This window comes from Protopterus annectens, chromosome 3.part0 (assembly GCF_019279795.1).
Source record: "Protopterus annectens isolate FY-2018-M chromosome 3.part0, PAN1.0, whole genome shotgun sequence".
Taxonomy (NCBI): domain Eukaryota; kingdom Metazoa; phylum Chordata; order Ceratodontiformes; family Protopteridae; genus Protopterus; species Protopterus annectens.
In genome coordinates, this window is record NC_056731.1 from 899,628,004 (window position 1) to 899,654,541 (window position 26,538).

At 40.6% G+C, this 26,538-nt stretch overlaps 1 protein-coding gene across 1 annotated transcript in view; it reads left to right on the forward strand.

Moving 5' to 3' along the window:
• PRKDC (protein kinase, DNA-activated, catalytic subunit) overlaps positions 1 to 26,538 on the forward strand; it is a 4,917,417-nt gene that overhangs the window by 965,421 nt on the left and 3,925,458 nt on the right. Inside the window, exon 11 of the mRNA XM_044065724.1 lies at positions 9,644 to 9,796. Within this exon, the coding sequence (XP_043921659.1) occupies positions 9,644 to 9,796 (153 nt within the window). The remainder of the gene's footprint in view (positions 1 to 9,643; positions 9,797 to 26,538) is intronic.

Genomic DNA, 26,538 nt, shown 5'->3' on the forward strand with positions numbered 1-26,538 from the left:
TCCCGTACCACTAGGTTTACACGTAAGGGACGTCCTATCTGTAATGTAATTAGCAGGGATGTCGGCTTTCCCAAAGGGAATAATGATGCATTTTTTTGCATTTATCTTTAATCTGTGAATTTGGTACCAACCATTTGTCTGTGTTAACCCTGTTTGCAGTATATTAACATTGAGGACTCAGTGATTGTTCCCAGTTTGCAGTCGTCAGCGAACTTGGTCAGCCACAGGCCACCCAGATTTGTCTGGACTACTGAGAAATAAATTCCAAACAGTAAGGGGCTCAGCACAGAACTTTGTAGCATGCCACAGGTTACTGCTCTTTTGCTAGAAGTGAAGTGACTCACTTTGGCAGTATGTGTCCTGTTGGTGAGCCAGTTGGCTACCCATCTGGTAATGTAGGAGTTAATTAGCAATTGGGAGAGTTTCTGTATAATACCCGAGTGGGGGAATATGTCAAATGCCTTGGCTGTCAGGATAGGCAGTATGCACTCTTTCCCTTGTTCGGGGCCTTGGTGACTGTCTTGAAGACATCAACCATATTTAACAGGCAATATCTACCTTTAATGAATTTGAATTGGGTAGGATCCAGAGTTTGAAGATCACCTATGTCCTTGTTAATAAGGTCCATAATGATTCTTTCCATGGCTTTGCAGATGAGGCTAGTTAACATATGCACCTATAATTCCCAGGGCTGGTTGATGATTCCCCCTTTGTGCAGAGGGATTACTGTTGTCCTCCATTCCAGCAGGTCATGTTGTAAGTTGTTTAGAAGGCAACCTGGGATGTTGTCTGGTCCCATTGATGCCATGTCTTTGGCCTTGGAGAGTGCCAAGATGACCTGATCTCTTGAGGTAATAGACTGAGGAGTGATGGCAGTTATTACTTGGGAGATGACAGGAGAGGATGGGGGTGAAGTTTGCTCCAAATATGTAAGCTAGCAGGTTCGCTATTACCTTCGGTTGAGTATAGGTGATGCTATCAACAACCAGTTCAGTGTATAGTTGGGTATTCCTTTTTAGATTTCAGATGTTGTTAAAGAATGCCTTGTGATCATCCTTGGCTAGGGAGGCTATTTTTGTTTCGTGATTAACTTTGGAGGACTTGACACGATCTCTGATTTGTTTGTTTAAGCTAGAGAGGGATTTCTTCCTCTGCTGAGCCAGTTCCTTCTTCTTGGACATTAGTTTCTTTCTCTTGTTGTATAACCTGTTTATGCTAGGGGTCCACTGGGGTGACTTGGTTTTTCGGCAATACCTGTTTTTTAGTCTGGTCAGGTTCAGACAATTCTGTACAACTCCTTCAGTGGTTATACAGGGCAGTGGTGTACACCTCTACGTAATAGGAGTCTGTGTTAACTGCATTTGAGGGGACTTTGAAGCTTCTTATACCATCACATAGTAGGAGGTAGTTTGTCATTTGAAAACTTCTTAAGCATTTTTGAGCTTGATGGGATATCTGGTTTTATAATTGTATCAAATGAGACTGATTTTATGGTCCGAACTTACCAGGGAGGACATCACCGGGGGCGGGGGGGGGGGGTGTGCAATGCTCTCCTATGTTAGTGAGTTCTGTGTCCAGGACATTTGAGCCTCTTGTGGGTGTGCTTACTAGCTGTTCCAGAGCATTTGCATGAACAAAGTTCAAGAACCTTTGAGCCAGCATGTTTGTAATCGTGTACGTTTCCCAGTCGACAGTAGGGTAATTAAAATCGCCCATGAACAAAGTGTTGGGCTGTATGACAAGTGATTCCAGTAAGTCCAGGTATATGGTATGCTTTTCCTGTTTCATGGTGGGGGAGGTATAGCTAGCTATGATGTGGTAGGGGGCCAGACTTGTATGCTGTTGGTCTTAACATAGAAATGCCGTAGTTATGCAGCACTGGATTAGTTGTTTTCAATGATGGCCATACAGGAATTTTCAAATTCATTGTTTGAGTGGTTTGCTTCTCATCCAGTTAGAGTGCAAAATAGCTGCAGCCATGAGGAGAAAAGAAAACTGGAAAATAGCCCGTGAAACAGATGCTGAAGTCACAGCATATTGCCAGACATTTTAACAGTTCAGAGGTGGTACAGCACTGTTGCAAGTATCTTTCTATTTGTACAGTGTGTATAGAAACATTGTGAGTCTAGTTAATATGTAACCCTCATTCTTAGTGCTGCATCCATTGTTCAGAATGGGGTACAGGGAGTAGTCTGTACCAAACTTCACTGGCTCCAAGACAGTAGCCTAGTGCCGAACATATGGCAAAATCTGTTCAACCAAGATTGGTTGGCCAGCACTCAGAATGGTTTCCGTTAAATGTCTATTAGTGAAGCACCAAAAGCTGAGATGGATGACAAATTTAAGTACCTAGGTATTTTTCTAGGCAAGATACTTAATCATACAGCTCAACAACTTAGCGCAAGAAATCTGGGCAAAGCCTAAAATAATGGGACAAAGGCCCACAAATTAGATTTTAAATATTGCTCTTATTTGCTAGAATAACAGATTTTGTGTTCACATACCCTTTTCTGAAGGGAATGAAGTCTGAACCTCAAATATGTCATTATTTTGTAACTAATCCTGTGTGATTTGCTAGAAAATCACACATTGTATGAAGAACAGACCAAAAACATGAGGCAAAAATCTGGATAGTTGAGGGGTATGTGCTTAATGAGCATACTGCACAATCCCATTAAAAGCACATAAGCAGATTGGCTGTTCAGAGTAAACAAACAAAAAAAGACCTCACTAAGAGTGCTAAATAAAGACTGCTGCTATAGATCTACTGAGGCTTGTTTATGGTGGCTTAACAAGGCCTCCTTTACATGCTCTTGAAGCTATACTGTACAAATTCAAGATGTGATGAAAATTTTCTGTATGGAACATCCATATAAAACACATTTCTTTTCTCACTGAACTTGAAGGGCCTACCAAAATGATTTTCAATTGATTTTGCTCAATAAGTTTTCAGGAACTTCTCTGTTCAGTGTGGGTAACTTGACAGTGTTTTGCACCCTAAAAGTGAATGTCTAATGGGGTGGTACAAGAAGTTGAAAAAAACAGGTTTGACCACGCTTTTACTAACTATATACCTGTGAAGTGGAAATACTTAACTTAAAGAAAAAAACTTCTTCCTCCAACACAAACACCTTAATAATCCACAAAAATTCTGGGCAGGCTTAAACAAGCTCCTGCACCCAGGCCAGGCAACCACCCCCACTCCAACAACTTGCAAACAACAGTGCCCTGTAAACATTGCTAACACATTCAATAGTTTCTTCACAGAAACTATACAATCCCTGGCCACATAATTCAAACAAACAACCAGCCCACTCCACTACCCATGCCAGCAGAATACTACAACTACATCAGATCATCTATTTACCTTCGATCCAGTACCCATATCCTTTATAACATCTCTTCTTAAAAACTAAAACCCACTAAGCTAGCAGCTGACCTTCTCCCAGCTGAGTTTCTGCAAAAGCAGCTGAGGCCATTTCCTATCCCGTCTCCATAATCATAAACCGTACCTTGTCAGAAGCCTTCATCCCTCCATATGGAAAATGTCCCACATTATTCCTCTCCATAAAGGTGGTAGCTCACTAGAGCTAACCAACTACAGACCTATAGCTATACTCTCACCCCTGGCCAAAATTATGGAAAAGTGTGTCCACAAACAACTGATGGAACACCTCACCAAAAATAAAATTCTAGCTAACTCCCAACATGGCTTCAGGCCAAATCACAGTACCACATCAGCCCTACTATCCTTTTCTAATACCATCAATAACTTCAGAAACAATAATAAACTATCATCTGCTCTTTTCTTAGACCTCTCCAAGGCCTTTGATATGGTGAACCACATTCAACTCCTCCATACATTAAAATCTCTATCACTCAGCAATTCCACGCTGAAATGGTTCCAATCCTACCTGTCCAATAGGCAACAGGCTGTTCTATGGCAGGACAAATTATCTACATGCCTACCTGTTACACTTGGAGTTCCCCAAGGATCTATTCTTGGCCCTCTTCTCTTCACCATCTTTGTTAATGACCTGCCCACAATCACCCCCCATGCCACATGCATTCAATATGCAGATGATTCGACTATCATCAGCACTGCCTCCAACCTGGCAGACCTCACTGCTTCAACCCAAGACACCTTCAACCTAATAGAAAAATGGTTCTCAAGTCAACAACTAGTTCTCAACCCCAACAAAACAAAACTACTTACTTTCTCACCCACTAACAAGACTCTTCCCCCCACCTTCTCTATTACATCCTCCAATGGAATCACTATATCACCAGAAGCTCACACAAAGCTATTAGGTGTTCCCATTGATAACTCCCTTAAATTTGACACCCATTTCAATCTTACCATCAAAACCGTCAATAAAAAGCTTGGCTCTCTCTATAAAGTAAAACACTTTCTCACTCCTCACGCTAAAATTACAATTGCCAGCACACACCTACTATCAACTCTTTTCTATGCCTCCCCTCTTTACAAACCTAAACAAGACAACCCTTAACAAACTTGCTTCTTGTTACAATCACATAGCTAGATTTGCCACAAATTCCACCTTTAGAACGCACCACTGCACTAACTTGAAGCAACTAGGGTGGTTAGAGTTTTCCAGCCAACTCCATTTCAACCAACTCAAAACGGCTCACCAGATACTGTATCACCCAGAGAAAACACCAGCTCTGAAAACATCATTAACCCCTATATTAACCTGCAATCTTTACGCTCCTCCAATAAGATCTTAGCTCAAACTACCAAAGCCAATAATTCTGCTGGGGATTCTCTATTCTCAAACTTTGTAGGTAAAATGTGGAACTCCCTACCCACCATGCTCACCTCAGAACCCTCACTCCTACAATTCAAAAAAAAGCTTAAACCCCATCTCAATACTCTCTGGCAATGTCCCTGTTCCAAACCTGATTAACCACTATCATTTACCCTTCTCTTACCTCACTATCCCTAACCGCTTTTTAACAAGGCGCCTCGCCTTTGTAACTGACCTATGTTTTTTTTTTATATGCTGCTGCTGTTTTTTTTTTTCCCAAGATGTGATGTATCTTTATATTGTATTTAGAACTCAACTATCTTCCTTTTTTTGCATTAACAATGTTCATATGTCTGTTATGTACTTGGAGCTTTTCTCCCCGGGCCTCCGCTGAAAATGGACATGTATCCAGTCGGACTCTCCCGGTTAACAAATGTAAACTAAATAAATAAATAAATAATAGCTTGCAGTACTTCTTAATGTGATTCAGGAAAGACTTGAAATTTAAGGCTAAACATGTTTTTCATGTTAAGTAACATAAACTGCTGTTCTCACATAGTGTTCTTTGTAATTATAGATCTAGATTTCTCAAATGGCTTATTTCACTTCATCATTGCCTTCATATTTGAATGCTTCTGCCATGTGGACTGTAGCCTGCTTTCACTGTCCTTTCAACAGATAAGTTATAGAATATTTTAAAATTTAATAAGGATGTTTTGATAGCTTGTTTTGCGGTGGTATTGGTTAAAAGTATCACCCTTTTTTCTCCTCAAGCTGCTTTCTCACACTAATAAAGTTTGATGTGACAATCTTATAATAAGTTCATAGGTTCATAGGTTCATACTAGGCTATCTGCCCAAGGGCATTTATAAGCCTAGCCCATAGTTATTTGGCTTTCGCCACCCTTTAGTTTGAATAAAACTATGCCTATTATTTTGCTGTGCCTCTGTCAAGCAGTGACACTGAAGTAATCCCTGGGGTATATCTGCGATCCCCCATCCATTGGTCAAGATTCCTCTTGAACAAGGCCAGCGAGGTGCTCTGCCTCACATGTACCGGGATTTTGTTCCACAGCATAGGGAGTCTCTGGGTGATGAATCTGTCCCTCCAGCATGTTCTATTAATAACCGTGTCAAGGTTTAAGTCTCCCGCCTTGTGGTTCTGAGGGATCTAGATTTTTGAGGTGAAGCATATTCATCAAATCAGGGTTTGACATGGCCTTATATGTCAAGCACAGGTCACCTCTGAGCAAGCGGTATGAGACTGAATAGAGCTGGAGTTCTTTCAGTCGGGCAGCATAAGACATATTTTTGAGACCCTTTATCCTTTTGGTGAGGAACTTTTGGGGCCTTTCCAGCTGCTGCAGGTGTCGGGTCAGATACATTCCGAATGGGGCATTGTACTCAATCATAGGTCTAATGAGTGATGAGTACAGGGGAACGATGACTTCCCTTGATCTAGATGTGAATCCCTTCATGATCAGGTGGGCAATGTAGAAGGTTTTCCTAACTACTTTAGCAACATGAGTGTCAAACGAAAGGCTACTGTCAACCTGGGTCCCCAGATCCCTGATGACTTCTTCTGTGCTCAGTGGATTGCCACCTATATGGTAGCTAGGGGTAACCTTGTTTTTCCCGAAGGGTATGACTATGCATTTCTTGGCATTTAACTTTAGGCCATGGCTCTGGCACCAGTTATCCGTTTCTGTGAGGCCCTTCTGAAGGATATCTGTCAGATGTGTTTTCGACTATGGCACCCAGTTTGCAGTCATCTGCAAACTTTGTCAGCCATAACCCTCCTGTGTTTGCTTGTACTTCAGAAAAGTAGATGCCGAACAAGAGTGGACCCAGGACTGAGCCCTGTGGGACACCACTTGTGACAGGCTTTGAGTCTGACATGGCTCCAGCAACTCTGACCCTGTGGGTTCTGTCACTTAGCCAGTTTGCAACCCATCTTGTGATGTATGGGTTTACATTCAAGCTGATGAGTTTTTCGATGATACCTGAGTGGGGTATTGTGTCGAAGGCCTTTGCCAGGTCAAGGTAGGCTGTATGGACTGCCTTTCCCTCATCAATGGCCTTGGTGACTGTCTCGAAAAGTCAACCAAGTTTAAAAGGCATGATCTGCCTTTGACAAAGCCAAACTGGGTTGGATCCAAAGTCTGCAAGTTCCCTATGTCTTTATTTATGAGTTCCATTATGATCCTCTCCATGGCTTTGCAGATAAGGCTTGTCAAGCTAATGGGACGGTAATTTCCAGGGTCGGTCGAGGCACCGCCTTGTGAAGTGGGACCACAGTCGCGGCGCCACTCCTTGGGCACGATCCTGAGGTGAGGCTAAGATTAAACAGCTGTCCTAACTGCGGGTTTAATTCCTCATTGAGTTCGTGGAGCACACAGCCGGGACACCATCCGTCCCATGGATGCTGTGTTTTTGCTTTGGAGAGAGCAGTTCTCACCTGGGCGTTGGAGATGTTTGGGGGCTACAATCCTCTGGTATAGATATCTCTCCTTTGGGGGATGGGGAGAAGTTTGCACTGAACCTGTCAGCCAGTATGTTGGCAATGTGTGTAGGTTCAGTAATCTTCACATCATTTTGAACTAATTCTGAGCATATCTGGGAGTTTCCTCCTAGGTTTCTAACATAGCTAAAGAAGGCCTTATGATTGTCTTTTGAGTCCTTGGCGATTTTTCTCTCAAAATTTGCCTTGGATGATTTTATGAGAGCTCTTAGTTTTTTACTTATAATGATCAAAGGTGTCTTACCTTTCAAGGATTTTGCTCTATCTTGTAGTAGCTTCCTCCTTTTGTTGTAGAGCTTGTTTATGGCTGGGGTCCACCAGACTGGACGCTTGCCTTTGGTACAAAGAGTCTTAGTTTTGTTTGGGATTGCCTGATCCATGCAGTCCTGTAGGTGCTGGTAGAAGGCATTTGTAAGTGATTCAGCGGTTTGAGTAATGTTTACCACTGGCTCAGGGGCCTTAAAGGAGACCACACTAGTTTTAGAAGTGTGAAGTCGGCTTTTGAGAAGTTTTTCACTGTGGTCTTTTTTATTTCAGGTGGGGGCGGGATGAGGACCTCCAGCGAGATTAGTTTATGATCTGATCTCACCAGTGAGGGGTATACTTCCAGTGTTGAACATTGTGATCCCATGTTCGTGATGATGAGATCAAGTATGTTTTCTCCTCTTGTGGGGATGGTGACTAGTTGTTCCATGGCATTTGAGTTTATGAACTCCAGGAACCTTTGGGCTAGAGTGTTTGGGCTTGAGTAGCCAAGTTTGAGTTTTGTATAGTACTTGTGTGATCTTTTTCTCCCCAAATCTCTTCTGTAATTGAATAGTACAAATAGGACTGACATGGTTAAAGTGTAACAAGTAAAGAAATTTGTAGTTTGTTGTGAAAATATTTATGTAAGTGTTTGTTTTGACTAGTGCTTGAGACTGACTCTTGATGTAAGGTGCTATGAATTTAGAAGGTGTTTTGTATTATATCATGCATTTTAAAGGTAAATGTTTGCTGTCCCAGTGACATAACACAGGTAACGCAGTGATGTTAAACTGGCATGACAGAGCTGTGGTGTGGATGGCATGGTGTGATGCAATGTTTGACTTCTCAGGATTACTCTTCTGTTTTATTGAGTTGAGGTTGGTGCATTCATTAGAAAATTTATTGATGGCAGCCATATGTTAAATGTATTAGTGGAGAGATGGCAGTTACCTGGATATCATCATATGTTCATATCATTTTTGTGCTTTGACACTTTTTATCCCCCCCCCCCCCCCCCAGGACTTTGATTGATGGCTCTTCTGCCTTCACCTAGTTGGCCTGTTCTTTGCAGTGGAATGTGAGCTGTGTTTTTCCAGGCTAGGCATGGCCCCTACATTCCTTTTGTTGCTGCCCAAGAATAATCCTCATCAGTCCTCCATTCCCCAACAAAAGGTGGTACACAAGAGGCCAGCTTACATATCCTTGGGGGGTGGGGCTGTTTACTTTCTCCCCTTAAGAACACCCTTACCCCTCCCCTGTCAGTGAATCCGTGGAGCCTAAAGCTGCAGCCTCCTGATGGGAACTACATTCCCCTCTGCTTTCTAGTGTTTTAGCACACTATGAAAGTGTGGCATTATCCGACTTGGAACTCCACTAAGTGAACACCTAGTGTTTCTGCTAAGTGTCATCTATAGGGTCTGCTGAAGCTGCCCTTCTTCCTCCCAAGATAAGCAATTCTGCAACAGCTGCTTACTCGTATCCTCCTCAGCCAGCTTCTCCAAACACCTAAGCCATTAAACAAACTCTGGTCTTCTGAGACATGGTCAGTATTCTCCCTCTGTACCATGAATGCCAGATCTTGTGCTTTTAACACCTTTGTGGAGAAAGTTATAGTCAAATTATGTCTGTAAGGAAACATGCGGTGCACACAGCCATATAAAATTCTAGAAGTGAGAAAGTGATGGCATGGGGTCGGTCATTGCCAGAGTACATCAAGATATGGTGGAAAAAGTCATACCCATTTCATTGCGGTCTTTTCACTTGAGTCAAGCTTAATCAACACTACTACCTATTTATTCATTACCATAGCCTTTGTAAAGTGGATGGCATGGCTTTTGGGGAGTCCTGCAAGTGTATCAGAAGTTGGAAAATTGCATGGTTCAGTAGTTTTACTTAACAATAAATATGTTTTGTTGCGATCATATAAAAGAAATTGTGGTTTGGGAGTCCAAATGTCAGAGTGTTTAAGATAGTTTTGTAGTAAAATGTGATAAGAACAGTTCATTGTTCAAGGTACAACTCATTTGATGGAACTAAAATTTCATGGGCTAATTGATTATTACTAACATAATCGCACTGTTTTAAACTGTTTGTGCTTTCTGTCCTAGGAATCTCTGCTGATAACTGAAGTGTCTCTAGATATAAAGTCTCCTTTGCAGTCCTTAAACCATCTGCTATATGATGAGCTGATCAAATCTATTCTGAAAATTGTAGTAAAACTGGATTTAACTCTTCAGAAGCAAACGGCTGGAGAGGCAGAGGTAAGGCTATGTGTGAAGTATTTATATATAGGATAACTGTGTGTGTGTTTTGTCTTCATGTTTAGATCCTACTTCTGTATGTACCATCGGGTTTGCTTTATTATGAGTTATTGCTTTTTCTTTATACAATATCACTTTTTTGTATGAATTTCATCCTTTGCCTACTGACCATCAAGCATCCCCTTAATTGCACATTTATGATATCTGAGGGAGAGCTGTTATTCAGGCAGCCATAGGGTGATTTATGTTGTCAGCCAGATCTTGACTGAAAGCAGTTTTCATTTTTGCATGGCTTACCTGTGCCCCAGGTGGTTGCATGATTGCCATTGCAAGGCCTGCCTATGGCCTCTCTGCCCTGCATGCATGCTTTTTCTAGTATACTAGTTGGAGCAACAGTCACTGGCCATGTCTTTCAGACCGTGACTTCCTAACATTGTGATAGGTATTTGCGCACATACAGAGACCCAGTTATTAGAGTAGTGGCACAAGCTGGGTGGGAGCCACCATCCCTTCCCCAGGATGGGGCATGTCTATCCTTCCTACACAGTAAAGTGCTCCAGCCACTAGGTAAACTCTGGTTGCATGGACTGTGGTTAAAGCTTTGCACAAAGAAAACCTCAGTTTTGATCTTGCATTACTGATAGCATTCTATGGATTGCAACAGTCTCATCTGTGACATTTGTGTAATTTATCATCTGGTATGTAATTACAGTTAATTCATATTGGACTTGATACTTGAGCATACCAGAAAAAACATACAAGTTCTCCATAAGTAAATATCAACATTTAAAGCTAGATGAACTATGTCATATTTTATCAAGTTGCAGTAAATGCACATACATGCATACATCATATGAGGTAGGTAGCCTTTTACTCTGTCATGGATCTCAAACTTGTGGTTCATGGCCTCAAGTGACCCTCAAACCAGCATGATATACCACATTCTTAGCTTCACTGACTATTTATTTTTTTTGTTTTGTAGATGGCCTTGAACCTTAAGTGTACTAGTTGTCATGCAAGCCATCATAGTTATTAGAGTTTAACACTCCTGCAGTATGTTAATCCTTTTAAATTAACCTTAACTCTTTAATAAAATATTAGTGTCAGGCTTTTTTAAATCAAGTAATGCTTTATATATATGTTTAAAGAGTATTTTAATGAAACTTTACACTGCTTTTTATCTCTGTGTTTAAGTCTTTCAGATTCAGAATATTTGATAGGAATATTTACTCTGAACATCTTTCCTTGAATTTATGGCAACTTTTTCCTGCAGCACAGCCTTTCTTGGAGATGGGACTTTCTTGGTTCACTTTTTCACGTCTTAATTGTCACACTTCACAGACTGTTTTCCTGCAAGAGCACTAGATGTTCTTCGAGTTTCACTGTTGCAATCATCACACTTGGGTTATCCTGCCAGGGGTAGCCCTCAGTCGGCCCGAATACCAGAGACTTAGTATTTCTGCGTCGGTTGCTGTCACTTCAGGACTGACATCAGGTCATCAGTGATATAAAAACAGGCTGCTGACACCATTGCATCAGTCTTTCTTGCCAAGGAGCCTGAAGCAGAAGCAGTTTGCACGAGTGCCGGTAGGCCGGTACCTGAGTTTTCATTTCTGAAATTGAAGTTGAAGTCTTCTAAAGCTAAGTACCCTGTTGGGGATCCTTTTTTCTTGCTCGAACAGATGTTAGAAAAAGTTAACAATTGTCTTGCCTGTGGAAAGCAAATACCACACTGAGATTTCCATTCTTACTGCATCACCTGTTTAGGCCCAGACCACGATGTCCCTCGCTGCTGGTTTTGTGGTTTGTTCAACGCCCAAACTATTCGTCATTGGGCCCTTATTGTAGCTAAATAGTTTCGCTCTCGATCTCCATATTCCAAAATGGCTTTGGTAAGCCATCTGACTACCGATCTTCTGAAAAAGCATAAGGATAAAGACAGAGACTGACCGCACAGGTCCAAAACTGCCGACGACACTTCTGTTAAGTACTCAGTGAGGCACTTTCGCAGCCCCTGATGCCCACTTCGATGGATTCGCAGGCCACTACCGAGACCTGTTCAGAGTCCGGTATGCCGCAGGACTCTTCTTTGACTACAGAACCTGTGGGTGTCACTACCTTGGATGGGTCCGGAGCCGCTGTGCAGGCACCGGCGTCTGAGGAAGTTCTTTGCAGTACCAATATTCGACACAAACAGATTACTTCTTTCACGTCTTCAGTTCTTTCTAAAACTACCAAGTTTCTAAGGCCTAGAGTATGAGCTATGCCTAAAAAATTACCCAAACTCAAGCGCCTGCTTCCTTGCCACAATCACAGATGCTTAAAATGGCCACAATCACAGATGCTTAAAATGGCCGAAGACCTTATGCTGATTAGGGGAAGCCAGGCTTCCACTGCTAAAAGGAAGAGACTTGTCCCCAGCAGCTTAATCTGCCCAAGAGTCTGATGACTCTGAGGTTTCTGATTATGAAGACATGCCCTTATCTGCTTATGAGGATTCAGATGCAGAGGAATCCATTCCTTGTGCCTCTCCTGCAGAGGATTTTTCTTTTGATGAAATCCGAAATACTTTGAGAGAGCAGTTCCATTGATAATGTCAGGATTATCCTCAGTCCAAAAAGAGATTCAGGGAATTTTTAGATTTACCACAGCACACAGACCCTTGGCTATCCCTCCTGTTCTGGATGTTGTGGATGATGTCGTTATGGATTCCAGCCTGACTCCTGATACTTTACCTCCTGCTCCCAGGAAACATGACCGGTACTACAGAGTCCCTGACTCTCTCACAAATTTCTTTTCAAGAATCCTATTGCTGACCCAGAGGTCATCTTCCAAGGACCTAAAGGAATACAAGCAACAGCAGCTAAGAGTCCCAACCCCTCAGACAGGGATTCCCGAGTGTTAGACAGATGGGGTAAAAAAGTATACACCTCTGCAACTCTTGCCATTAGAGCATTAAATTGTCAGTTCCACTTGCTGAAATACCAGCAACATACTATGGAACTTAAGCAAAAATGATCTACCTTCCCTGACCATGCAGAAAATAAAGAATTACAGGAGCTTATGTATTCTGCATGCCATGTCAGCAAGCGTACCCTGCAATGTGGGTTTGACGCCCTAGAAGCATCTTGCAGGGCAGCAGTCACAGCTTCTGTACTTAGAAGGCATGCCTGGCTTAAGGAACAGACCTTGCCAGATCATGTCAAATCAAAATTTTTGGACGCACCTCTGAACAGAATTTTTTTGGCACCAAAGCAGAAGAGGTTTTAAAAAAGATGGAAGAAAAAGCGAAGTCTATACAGACAAAGATTTTTTGCAAGTATGGCCTCCAAGATTCAGTAGGCATTGCCCCTCAAAATATTGGTCTTTTCCAGCCCCCTCAAGGCCACCTCAGACTAGACCTAGGGGAAGCAGACCCCCCAGACATCAGTCTCAGGGTATGTAGAGATCTAGGCATTGGAGTACCTCCACTTCTAAAACATGGAGTGCTAAGCCACCCCCTTCTGGAAAGAATTCACAATGGCTTCTCAACTCCTCCCCTCACCTCTGCCCAATTGATCGTGCCCCTAGGATGGAAACTTGCCTGCCATGCAAAAAAACTGGGCCTCCATCACCAGCGATCGATAGGTCCTCAACATAGTATCCCAGGGGTACAAATTTTATTTCCACACGCTGCCAACCCCAGAAGGGTTCCCAGATCTTCCTCCAAACCAGTGGGCAGAGGCACAAAACCAAGTTCAGTCCCTGCTCTCTTTAAGACCAATTCATCCTGTTCCTGCAGAACAGATGGGCCTAGGTTTTTATTCCAGAATTTTCATGGTACCAAGAAAAGAGGGCACCTGGCACCCAATCTTAGATCTATCCATTCTAAACACCTTCCTGGTGGTACCAAAATTCAAAATGCTCACCCTACAGCAGCTTCTCCGTGTGCTGTCCAAAGATGCCTGGTTAGCCTCCCTAGACCTAAAGGAGGCCTATCTGCATATCCCAATCAGGGACTTCTACAGGAAATATCTACGGTTCAGGGCAGGATCTATGCATTATCAGTTTTCTGCACTTCCCTTTGGCTTATCCACTGCTCCAGAGTTTTCACAAAATGACTGGCTCCAGCCGTTGCCTTTTGCAAACAAAGAAATATTTAAATTTATCCCTGCTTGGATGACTGCCTGATTCAGGCAGTCAGTCAGGAAAAGCTGTTGCAGCACCTGACATTTGTAAAGGACCTTCTAACCCCTCTGGGGTACGCTATCAACAAAAAGAAATCCAAACTAGTTCCCAGTCAAAAAATTGTATTTCTGAGAGCAAGCTTGGACACAACATCCCAGATGGCATTCCTTACTCCTGAAAAACAAGCCTGTCTGACAGGCTACTTCTCTCAAATGGAAACCAGAACCCAGTTATCCATAAGGAAAAAACTGCAAGCTCTTTGGTTCATGGCCTCCTGCATTCTGCTAATTCCATATACCAGACTGCATATGAGGAAACTTCAGTGGTACTTAAATCTTTGGTGCCAACATTCTCAGGAACTGGAAATGATCATACCTAAGATACCTTGTCTAAGGAAAGAGTTCCTTTGGTGGGCAGCAGCATGCAACCACAACAAGGGACTTCCCTTTACACAACCCCACGCCACCCAGACCATAAACAGACACATCAGACTATGCCTTGGGTGCACATCTGGACGGCAGGTGCATTCAGGGCCACGGGAGCACAAATCAAATTCATCTGCACATCAACCAGAAAGAGATACTAGCTGTTCAGCACGCTCTAACAGCTTTCAGATCTCTACTCTCTCCAGGGCCTCTTCTAATCAAAACCGACAACACCACAGTGATGTGGTACATCAACAAGCAGGGGGGAACCCACTCTTACACACTCTGCAGGCTAGCCATGACCCTTTGGAACACTGCCTCAGCCATGCATATTCACCTGCAAGCCCAATTCTTGCCAGGCAACCAAAACTCTCTGGCAAACAACTTAAGCAGAAATCTCCTGGACCCACACGAGTGGCAATTGAACCACAACACTTAAGCCTTGTCACCCAGAAATGAGGTACCCCATTTGCCTCCCCCTACAGCCACCAGCTCTGCAAATTCTGCACCAGGGAACCTCAAAGCAAAGCCTGGAAAGTGGATGCCCTGTCCTTCCACTGGGAAAACCTCTGTCTATACATTTCCCCCTTCCTCTTCTTACCAGAGTACTACTCAAAATAAGGGAGGAGAGACCAAGGGCAATCCTGATTGCCCCATACTGGCCACACCAGCACTGGTACCCACTACTGTGCAGTCTGTCTCCATTGCCTCCATGGCACTCCCTCAGATTCCAACTCTCCTGACTCAGCAGGAGGGAGAGTTCTTGTATCCACAATTGCACACCCTGAACCTGGCAGTCTGGCATATTCCTTGACTTCTCCTCCAGTGGCTAACCTATGCAAGTAGGTCCTGGATGTTGTACGTGAAGCCAGACGACCCAGTACTGGAAAATCCTATGCTGACAAGTGGAAAATGTATTGTTCCTGGATCCAGACTAAAGGAGCTGAACCAGCACAGCCATCCTTACCTCTCATCTTGGATTACCTAGCAGACCTACTTCACAAGGGCATTTTCTTCTTTAACATTAAAATACATGCCTCTGCCATCTCTGCACTTTACACTGAGCCACCTCTCATCAAGCAGTTCCTGAGAGGAGCTAACAACTTAAGGCCTCCAAGAAGAGCCCCTACTCCTGCTTGGGACCTTAACTTTGTGTTGGAAAAGCTCACCCCCCCTTGACCCTGCAGCTTCAGCACAGTTAAAATTCCTCTCTTGGAAAATGGCCTTGCTTTTGGCCATCACTTCAGCTAGAAGAGTGTCTGAGCTGCAAGTACTTATGGCTGTGGAACCCCTTCATTTTCCATACTGACAGGGTCTGCCTCAGGACTAACCCAAATTTCATGCCTAAAGTGGTGTCCAGTGTGGCTCTCATCCACTCTGTTCATTTGCCCACCTTTTTCCCTAAACCTCAAAATAAGGGGGAAAGGATCCTGCACTCTAGATGTGCAAAGACAGCTCAGATTCTACCTGGATAGGACTAAGCCCTTAAGAAAATCTGACCAGTTACTAGTCAGCTTTGCACCAGGGGCAGAGGGCAAGGACGTATCAAAGCAAACCATCTCCAAATGGATAGCACACTGTATCCATTTAGGAAAACCACCCCCACAAGAGGTGAGAACACATTCCACTAAGGCAACATCAACCTCTACAGCCTTTCTCAGAGGAGTCCCTACCCAGGGACATTCTGGAAGCTGCAACATGGAGTTCTGTTCATACCTTCACCAAGCATTAACCACCTGCCTATCTTTTCCAAATCCAGTGCAAGCTTTGCAATCGCAGTCCTGCATGTCATACTAGCCAGCCACAACTCAGCTTGACTGCCTCCACCCCTTCTTCAGCTTTGGGAATCAACCCAAGTGTGATGACTGCAACAGTGAAACACGAAGTTGTGTACACTTACCATAAATGTAGATGTTCGAGTGTATTCACTGTTACAGTCCTGGTTTCCCACCCTCCAGCCCCCTTGTCTCTCTCTCTTCCTCGCTCCTTACAGGGCTATTAGTATTTACTTTTTACTGGTGGTATTCCACCATAACTTAGCTCCCTGTTTGGGGGCTCCTGACATTTGTGGCAAGAAAAACTGATGTAATGGTGTCGGCTGCCTGTTTTTGTACCAGTGGCGACATAATGTCAGTCCTGAAGCGACAGCAACCAACGCAGAAATACTAAGCCTCTGGTATTCAGGCCAACTGAGGGCTACCCCTGGCAGGGTAACCCAAGTAATGATGACTGCAACAGTGAATACACTTGAACATCTACATTTATGGTAAGTGTACACAACTGTACTTTGTGACAGTTCTAATTGTTCATTTTCCTGGAATATTTATTTGTCTTGGTCACCTTTGTGATTCCTCCTATATAGTTTTCCATCTTCTCACAAACAGCATAGAACCTTTGTTCAGCTGCCTAACCAACTACTTCAACTTCAGGTTGTAAGCTTTTCCATGGCATTTGTATTCTTCGTTTGTCTGTAATTTAAGTATGTAGTCTCCTGCATTCTGTATCATGATTGCATTTTTGTATCTTCTGATTTTTTCAGCATCTTTTTTTACTTTGTTTTGATTAGCAATGATAATGGAGCAGTTAATTTGCTTTTAAATATTCTGCACGTTAACAGCTGAGCTGGCATGAGATTGTCCTTGCAGTGGAGTAATTGTGTATTCTAAAAAAAAAAAAAAAAAAAAATCAATCTTCAAAGCTTTTCCTACTCCTGGCATTTCTCATGAGATTGTATTTTGCTAGATGTTCATCATATTGACTATTGCTTAAATATCCATAGCTGTATGGGTTATATCATGCAAAGGATACAACAGCTAGCCAGGTTGCGAAGCTTCAGAGCACATCCCACACACCCAACTAGCGAGTCTGCCTGAGCTGAGCTGACTTTAAAAAAAAAAAAAAAAAAAAAATGGTTTTGGGACCAGCCCAGTGCTTTCCTGCCTTTCAAGAGTATGCTCCTTTGTGGGCTTTCGAGGGTCAGTATTGGCTTGTGCTCTTTACGTTCCCTTCAGGGAGAAACCTTCCATGTTTTAAAAGTTGTTTTACTATAATTTCCTGTTAAGGAAAGTTAATTTTAAGTTAGGTGTGTATGTTTTAACAGACTGTTATGAGACTTGACTGTTCTTTTAAACAGGAGTGGTCTTTTTTCCTCTCTGGATTTAAAAGTTGTTTAAAGTAATTGAAAACCATTTTTTATGATGAAACTGTGTGTTTTGCTTTTGGGGGCTGGCAAAGTGTTTGATTGCTTTTTACAATGTTTTTATGTGAACAAAGTGACCTTTAAAGGCTTAATTTTTTTTACTGGCTTTTTCTGCTTGTTTTACTTTAAAAAGAGGCACCATTTTCGGCTTGCCATGAAAAAAAAAAAAAAACTACTGGTCCTACGGTTGGTCGCCCTTCCACCAAAAAAAAAAAGTAAAGTAAGCAATTTTTGACACCACAGCTGGCTAGCAATTTGCCTCTGTCTCTGGTGGGTGACTCTGCTGTGGCCATAGCATGTTCCTCAGACCACTCCTCTTTTATCCTAATTCCCTCAGGTGTAGCACCTACAGTCACTTTGGAATGGAGGGTTATCTATGTCCTCTGCAGCCGTTGGGGTCTCCTTAGTGGGCAAGGGGGAGCTACTCTTGTCTGTTCTGTGAGAGGGAACAAGGAAGGTTTCCCTGTTCCCCATCCTTGGATAAGCTGCTGCCATCAATAACAGTGTTGGCCTCATTTTTCCTGTCAAAAAGAAACTGCAAACTAAACCTGGATCTAGTCCTTAAATTTCCTTGGACAAAAGCAGTTTGCAGAGTCTAGCTCATGGTTGAATTCAGGCTATTGATCCTTCTGGTGAGATGTTTTCTGATTAAGCAGTGAGGGATACTTCTTTTCCTGAATTGATTGAAGGTCCTAAATCTGAACAGGAAGAGACGGATACAAGGTTTTCTCCTCAGCCTTCCAGTTCAGACTCCAAGGAGAGCTCAGTTTCTAATTTTGCTTGTGTTTGTTTCTGTTTTTTTGACTATTTCCAGAATGTCTTGTGTTTTAAGTGGAAGAACACTGAGGTTTCTCAGTCCTGCAGAAAATAGTGTGAGCTGGCAGTTACAGGAGAAATTTCAAAAACCGCCACCCATTCCTCCAGTTTTGTTACCTATGGAGGATGTCATCGCCTGCAATTTTCCTGATAGTTAGCCTGCTACCCCAAAAAAAGCAGATAGAATGCATAAAGTTTCTCAGTCTTAAGTTTTTATACAGTCTTCCCAAACCTGACCCAACAGCTATAGCTATATTTACCCATACAGCTTTTTGTCCATGGGGTTGATAGAACCAGTTCCCTTCCCAGACTGGGGAAGGTTTTTATTCAAGAATACCTTTAGTGCTAAAGTTAGTCCTGCCGCTGCTGCTGCACATTTGATTAATTCCAGTCCTACCATTTCTGACAAGGATTATTAAAAAGTATGCAAAAAAATTGCGAACGTCTGCTTCTACAAAGTTGATTTTCAGAATTTTGACTCAGGCTCATGTTAGTTTATTCTGAATAATTGCGAAAATATGCATAATGTTTTGTCTGCAGTTTCTTGTAAGGAAAAATCAATTTTAAATAATTTACTGTTTTACAAGTCATTGTCATTGTTTACAATGTGTGTATGACCAACTTGATACTACTTGAGGAAATTTGTCTGGGTGTGTTCTCAGAACCTCCCAGATTTGAAAAATAAAATTTTAAGTTCTCCTTTAAATGGAGATGTAGTTTTTTATTCATTTGCTGCAGAGGGTACCAAAAGGTATGAAGAAAGGGGTAAGTTAAAAGTTAATAGAATCTCTAAGATTTCACAGACCTATTTTTCCAAATTTGTAGATGTTTTTCTTTATCACTGTTGTATTATTCTTCACCTTGCAGATCTCCTGCCAAAGAGAGCCCAACATCCAGCCAATGTACAAAGCCTTTAGCTCTAATAGGCACCATACGCGTATGCTCCCATGCATATGACATAGGACATAAAGGGGATGTAAGAAAGCAAATACTCAAAGCTTGTTTGCCACCAGTTCAAACAGCATTATTGAATGTCTGAACATCCTTCTGCTGTGCTTTTTTTAAAAGATAATTGCCCCATTGGGGTTTCTTATGCCCATCTGTGGAGTAATTCTAAGGTAGAACTTTTCACGCCCCCTCTGAAGAGACAAGTTCCTGTATTTTGTTAGAGTCCAAAGTTCTCTGGCTTGGAAAGTGGAAACACTGCCTCTTCTTTGGAAGGAGATGAGTCTCTACTTTCCCCCTTCCTCTTTTACCATGAGTTCTGCACAATATCAGGCAGGACCCTCCCAAAATCTTTCTGGTGACTCCCTTTTGGCCCAGACAGCATTGGTTTTTCCATCCTTCTCACTTGGACAAGGTTAATCACCAAAAGTTCTCACTAGATGGATCTTCTTACACAAGACAAAGGGGTCTCTTACCCATCCTCACCTGTCCACTCTTCAGATGACACTATAGATAGGATTTTGATCCCCTTTACGCACTTCTTTTTTGAAGACCTGCTTTAGGTTCTGCAGGAGGCCAGGAAACACACTACTAGAAAATCATATACGTCCAAATGGAAAAGATTTTCTGTGTGGTGCCTCACTCACCATCAGCATCCCCTATCTGTGGAATTCCTTCTGATTCTCTCTTATTTGTGAGATCTAGGTTTGGCATATTCTTCAGGTAAAGCTCACCTGTCTGTAGTTTCTGGTTGTCGGCCTTTGGATCCTCCTCTGGCTGCTAGATGTGAGGTCAAGCAATTCCTTTAAAGGTGGCTTTCATATCAAGCCTCCCAGGAAGCCTGTTCTGTAATGTGGGATCTCAGTTTTGTACTTGAAAAAATGAAATGTAATCCTTTTGAGCCTACTTTTTCAGCTTCCTTACAACATTGCACTTGGAATTTTGTTCTTTTGGCTCTTACTTCAGCCATGATTGTCTGAACTCCAGGCTCTCATGGCTCTTCCTCTTTTTTTTAATTTTTCATAGAGACAGTGTGTCTTCCTACTAATGCTTTTTTCATGCCTGTGGTGGTCAGTGAGTTGTCCTTTAATCAGTCTATTCATATTCCTTCCTTTTTTCATTCTCTCCAGTCTGCTAGTGAGAAGGTTGTTCACACCCTTCATAGACAGCTCAGATGTTATTCAGACAAAGCAAAGTTATTTGCAAATCTGAGCAGCTTTTTGTTTGTTTTCATCCCATGACTTTGGGTTTTGCTGTTTCTGTGCAAACCATCTCCTCCTGGATTTCTAATTTTTCTTTTCCCTCAGCAAAGTATGTTCAGAACTCTCAAGATTAATTGATTGCACCTGCAGACAGCTTGGCTCCATGTAAACACAGTCAGCAATGAGGAATAAAAGCAATTATCAACTTTGCAGTGTGAAGGAATCTTTGTAAATTTCACTCGCTGCAGTGTACAAAATTCCCTGAGCAACTGCTCTCTGCTACAGACTTTGTCTCCCATTATGACCATTTCATAATGGAAGAAATATAATATCTTGGCAAATGCAAGAAACTTGCATTGAAAGGCATAAAAATGTTTTTATCTTATTTTTCATGCCTATTTGCTTACAGAAAATGATTGTAGCTTAAGCCAAGGACATTAGACATCCACCCTTGTAAAAACAAGGGAAATTATTTTAATTCTACATATAACACAGTCACTACACTTCACCACACCAGCCCAGTATCATATTAACTTAATCTTGCTTTCCCTCCAGCCTTTTTGCTTTGTTGGAACACCTTATACTTTCTAATAGCTTGTGTCTGTTTTGCTGTGTATCAAAATTGTAAACTTAAGTAAATACAAAGGAATCCATTTTTAGTACAGTGAAATAACTTTAAAAGTGTTGCTCATGACTTGACCTTTTCACCTGCAGCTTCCAAGGCCTCCATCTCAGCATGTTTTTCATTTATCTGACATTTGAGGATGATGATAGTTCAATTTCTTTCTTTTTTTTTTTCCCCTTCATAATTTGCTTGGTGTCGCCTTCTGTCGGTGGTCCTTTTTTGTGATTGCTTGGTTTACTGCTAGGAATCCATTAAAGCCTGTCTCCCTTTCACAATTCTGTATACTTTATTTGAACTGATTATCTAGAGAGGGACTATGACTGCCAGTTTTCTAGGCCAAACAACATTACACAAGTTCCTGTATCCCCCATTAAATTGTTACAATTTGACTTCTCTAGCAAATTTATGTGATACTTGGGTACATTCTAGAGAGAATTGCATGAGCATAAACATACTTGGACATTTCCAGGCCAAAAAAAATGTTTTGGGGCTAGGCTAACATTTTCCAAGTAGTGCACTACTTAACTATTGCTCACAAATAAGTGTTTACTTTTGTCTTTTTGCTACCCTCTCTTAACATTTTATATAGTCTTAAAAACTAAAGTTCATGGTGTAAAAAAAAAACTAGCACCTCTGATATTTGCTAATGAAAGATTTGTTCAGAAAATAACGAGCAGGACTAATGAACTATTTTAAATTACAAAAAAAAAAAAAAATGTGTGATCCCCAAGTATATCAAGTTGCAATTATAAATGCACACACAAGTAAGAACAAATAAAACATTAGAATTTTATGCAAGAATCAATATGAAAGAAAATGCTTCAAGTGGATGCATTGTTTAAACAAAAATTTCCTTTTTGAGGTAGCATTTAATATTTATATAATAATTTAAACATGGAGATATTCACAGACAATTTTAATCTGTCAAATACTTTATTTGCTCTCCAGCAGGTTGTCAGTCACCCCTTGTAAAGTCAATAAAAACTTAAGTCACACAAAATAATTTCTCAAAGTACAAGCAATTAAAAAAAACTGTCTAGATAAATCATTAGTCAAATTTCTTGTTTTGATTACCTATGCATTTTAATAAATCTTTTGTTTGTTTTCCAGTGTAAAAGCTTTCACATAATGTGCAGTTGGCCAAGTACACCACATACTCAATTTTCAGGCATTTTTTTTTAATTAAATCTAAATATCATAAAAGGAGGCAATTTAATAAATCTGCATTAGCTGCAGTTTCTCCTTTGTTTTTTTTTTCTTTTTGTACATAAATTAGTTAATCTTGCTTTGTATTTTCTGAAGAAATGTCATATTTATAATGAAAGTGCTCAAGGTATCTGTTATGCTTGACAGTAGGCAGGAGAGGCCTGGAATTTACTGGAGAAAACTAACAAAGGAACCAAGGTATTGTGATCAAATAACTAGAGAGGGAAAGATGATAGACTGGTAAGACGCCAAGAATTTATTTGAAGTGCGGGTTAGAGATAGCCTTCCCTGTCAAGGATTGATATCAGAGTAAACGCAAAGAGAAATAAATCTGGGGGTCCTGAATGAAAGACCAGCACTGGTATAGTTTTTAGTTGAATCTAGAACAGAAGCTGCCATTAAAAAAGGAATAATTAGTGCATATAAAATATTGCATGATAATTAGAATTAGAGGAGGTCAGAAAGAATTGGGAAGAGAGACTGGATAAGCAGTTCCCAAAGAAACAATGGGAGGATATATGTTTGTCAACCAAATATACAGCAAAATCTTGAAGCTTTAGGATTTTTGCTGGAAATGTTTACATAGGTATTTTATACTCGCAGCAGACTCCAGAGAATTTTTCCTCAGGCAGAAATCAAATGTTAGAAGTATGATGGGGAAGAAAGACATAATTGGGAACAAGTTTTCTGTGAGTGTGGTGAGTTGGCAGACTTTAAGGATTCCATGTGTGATGCACTGTCAGATGTTGGTGGGAAGATTGGTGTGATGAGGGAGATGATTTTTTTTTGAACTATGATAACAGAATCTGAATTGCCTGGACTTTTTGTCTTAATTGTGGTGGCTGCCAGAAAAGCAGTTATTAGAAAATGGAAATCAAATCTAAACCAACTATACTAGAAGTGGTGAATATAGTAACATAGATAAAATAACTGGAATTGAGATCTTTAGAAAAGGGTAGGAGCAAATTGCATAAGAAACAATACATACAGGGGAGAAATGAAGTTTAAAAGAAGACAGGACATAAATGAGGTATATAATGTTTGAAAATGATTGGGTAGATTATAAGTGATGCATAATGTTTGCAAGTGGGTATGGAATTTGATGTTAAATGCTTGTCTATGTATGGATTGTTTTCATTTATATAAATGTATGATTGCCTATGTCATAAGTGATGGTTTAGTAAAGATGTTTCTTGTTTTAAAAAAGGGGCAGAAGTTGAATAATTTATATAATGTTGCTTAGGTTATATGATATATAGCAGTATATGTGAAGTATAATGTTTGTAAACATGAACTTGTTAATACAGTTTGATTTACTTTTATGTAAATGTGCCTGTATCACAAGTGATAATTCAGTAAAGGTGCTTAAAAAAGTGTCTGATACTGTTCCAAGGTGTCTGCATACTGATTAACAAGTTGATTTGAGGCTCTCTGTGTGAAAACTAAAACTGGTAAAAAAGGCCAATGAAATTGTCAGTTTGGATACAATTTGGTTACTGGCTAATAATTACATTGTCTTGGTGCCAGCAAAGAAATAATCTGGAGATCCTGAGGGAACATCAACCTTTAAAGGAGAAGATAACTCTTTTTGAGAGGAATCTTGTAGCTGTTCAGTGAAAAAGCAGTTCAAATTTTGTTTTGGTGCAAGAGAACACTTTCAGTAAGTTAGAGGGAAAAATAAATCAAATCCACCCTGAGATGTTCAAAATAAATGATGTACTGAAATCAGAGCTTGGAAGAAAAAAAAAGCTTTAACTAGCTATTCAGGTGATCTGATAAAGGAAATTAAAAAAATAGCAAACTAAGCACATAGAGAAAACCCAGTTTTCTGTTGTAACTGAGAAACTGAGCTTGAAGGAGTATACTGCATTAATTTTTATGAAAGTACAAAATAAGTAACAGGACTGGTTTTCCACAACAGGGTTTAATTGAGAGAGCACATTGTATACATGTTTCAAAGTTGACCATGAGAAAGCAGTTACGACCTAAAAGAAAAAGGTGTTTTTGATGCCTCTCTTCAGCTTGGTGTACAATGAATAAAGTTTTTCCCAGTAATCAGGGAATGGAGAGAGATGGGTCTCGTATTAAAGCTGCTGTATCAATTTATCTTCAAAGTATCTTTTCCTAGATGAGATATTTTTTATGCAGATTAGGCTGAGGAAGAAGTAAAAAAAAAAAAAAAAAAAAAAAAACTTTACCCGCAAAGAGTGAGCCAGGAAGCAAAAGGGGAACTGTGTTTCTTATTCTATTGACAGTAATAAAATCATTCAAGACACTTTTCCAGTGAAACCTTTTGCGCTGTTCCAAAGGAAAATGCTTGAAAGTCCCCCCCCCCCAAAAAAAAAGCACAGGAGCTGACTGCATGAAAAGGTAGTACTTGAATTTAAACCAGAGACTGGTATTGGGAGATGGAGATGATGAGGAAGAGGACCAACAGCACTGAAATTAGTGAATAAATTGGAAACTATACAATGTCAATCCCACTGGATAAAGAAATAGACATGTGAAATGTGTCAATACAAGGAAAAGTGTCTGAAAAACTAGAATTTTTTGGCTGTGTTTAAAAGATATGTGAACTATAAATAGCTTACTCCACTTTGTTAATGTTTTGAATGACACTGAATTGAATGACAAAACTGTATGTTAAACGGTTATTCTTTTTACATCATGATTTTATACAAACATTGATTTGCACATTACATTGCAAAGCAGTCTTGTATAATGTGCAGTCAGAGGTATTTTAAATGTGAGGTGATAGTCTTAGTGACTGCTTTTATATGTTAAAGATATTAAAGCAAGTACTTATTTGTTGTAAGATATCAACTTTACACTGTGACAAGGTAATGCAGGGCAGAAGCAAGTTCAAGTAAATATAATGGTGTGATATTGGACTGCAGGAATGAGTGGTGGGGGGTATTGATAAAATATGTAGAACTGAAATGATTTTCCCATTCTTACAGGGGTGGATGTCTAGATTAATGTGCTTGGTTTAAGTTGTAGCCAAGTTTTTTTCAAGGAAGTAGGCTTTGAAATAAGATACAAGTATGAAATGCATGGAAATATAATTTTCTTGAATCTGCAAATTTATTTGAAAATTTTCCATTAGAAAATGCTCTCAGTGGGAGGCAGACAGTTGTGAAATTTATGGTTCTTTCATGCACCTGCAAAGTTACTGTGCAATTTTTCCCCATAGCTTGTCTGCAAGTACATTGGGCTAGTAATCCTCCAGTACAAGCAATTAATCTTGAGTTCTGAATTCTATTTGCAGAGAGGAATGCAAGTACTACAGTGTAAGGTATAGTGACAAGTAGCTCATTGAAAAATAGCTATACAAGTATTTGCCTGCTTAGCAGCCTTAATGCTTAAATGCATTCAGTACAAGACTGCAAATTTTAGTTTATGAATTTAAAGGCACCCAGTGCACACTTTCTTAAGGATAAAATGTGATGTTTATTGAAAGCATGCAAACTGTTTTTCACATCTGGGAGAGATGTATAGATAAGCAAAGAAACGATCACATTCAGTACAAGTATGACCATTTTTTGCCATGGGTACTCTTAATTTTAGATTAGGTAATGCCTGTAATGCAGATGTTGATCTGGGGCAGTTTACTTCTGCCTGGAGGGGCAAATTGAATTTGTTTAAAATCTATATTGTTTTGTGCCTTTCTTCTTGGGGAAAAGGGGATTGGGCAGTTCTGAAAATATATTTTGAATGTTTTCATTAAAGCAAAAAAATCCTAAAAAAATGGGACACGTTCAAATAGAGATGAGAAGCCGCAACTGCATAAGAGATCAGCCTGTCTGTACGTGTAAGCTGACTTTCAAAAGAAGAGTCATGTGCGGCACCAGGTGGAGGTAATAGCTTTCTATCATAATAGCTTCTCTGTCCATATTGTAATGGAATATTAATGGTCTTATGAGTATAGACAAAAAGCAGAAAGTATTAAATTTCATTTGTGTGTGTGAGAATTTAAAAAATGCAATGTGCAATTTGCAATGTTGCAGTAGACACACTTGGATCGAAATGAGTACGCACATTTGACAAAGGAAGGATTTCTGGGTGGTTATTCAGCTGAATATCAGTGATGAAGGAAAACTGGAATAATACTGATCACTAAAGAGGCTTCGATAGTGATAGAAGAGGAGTGAAAAGGA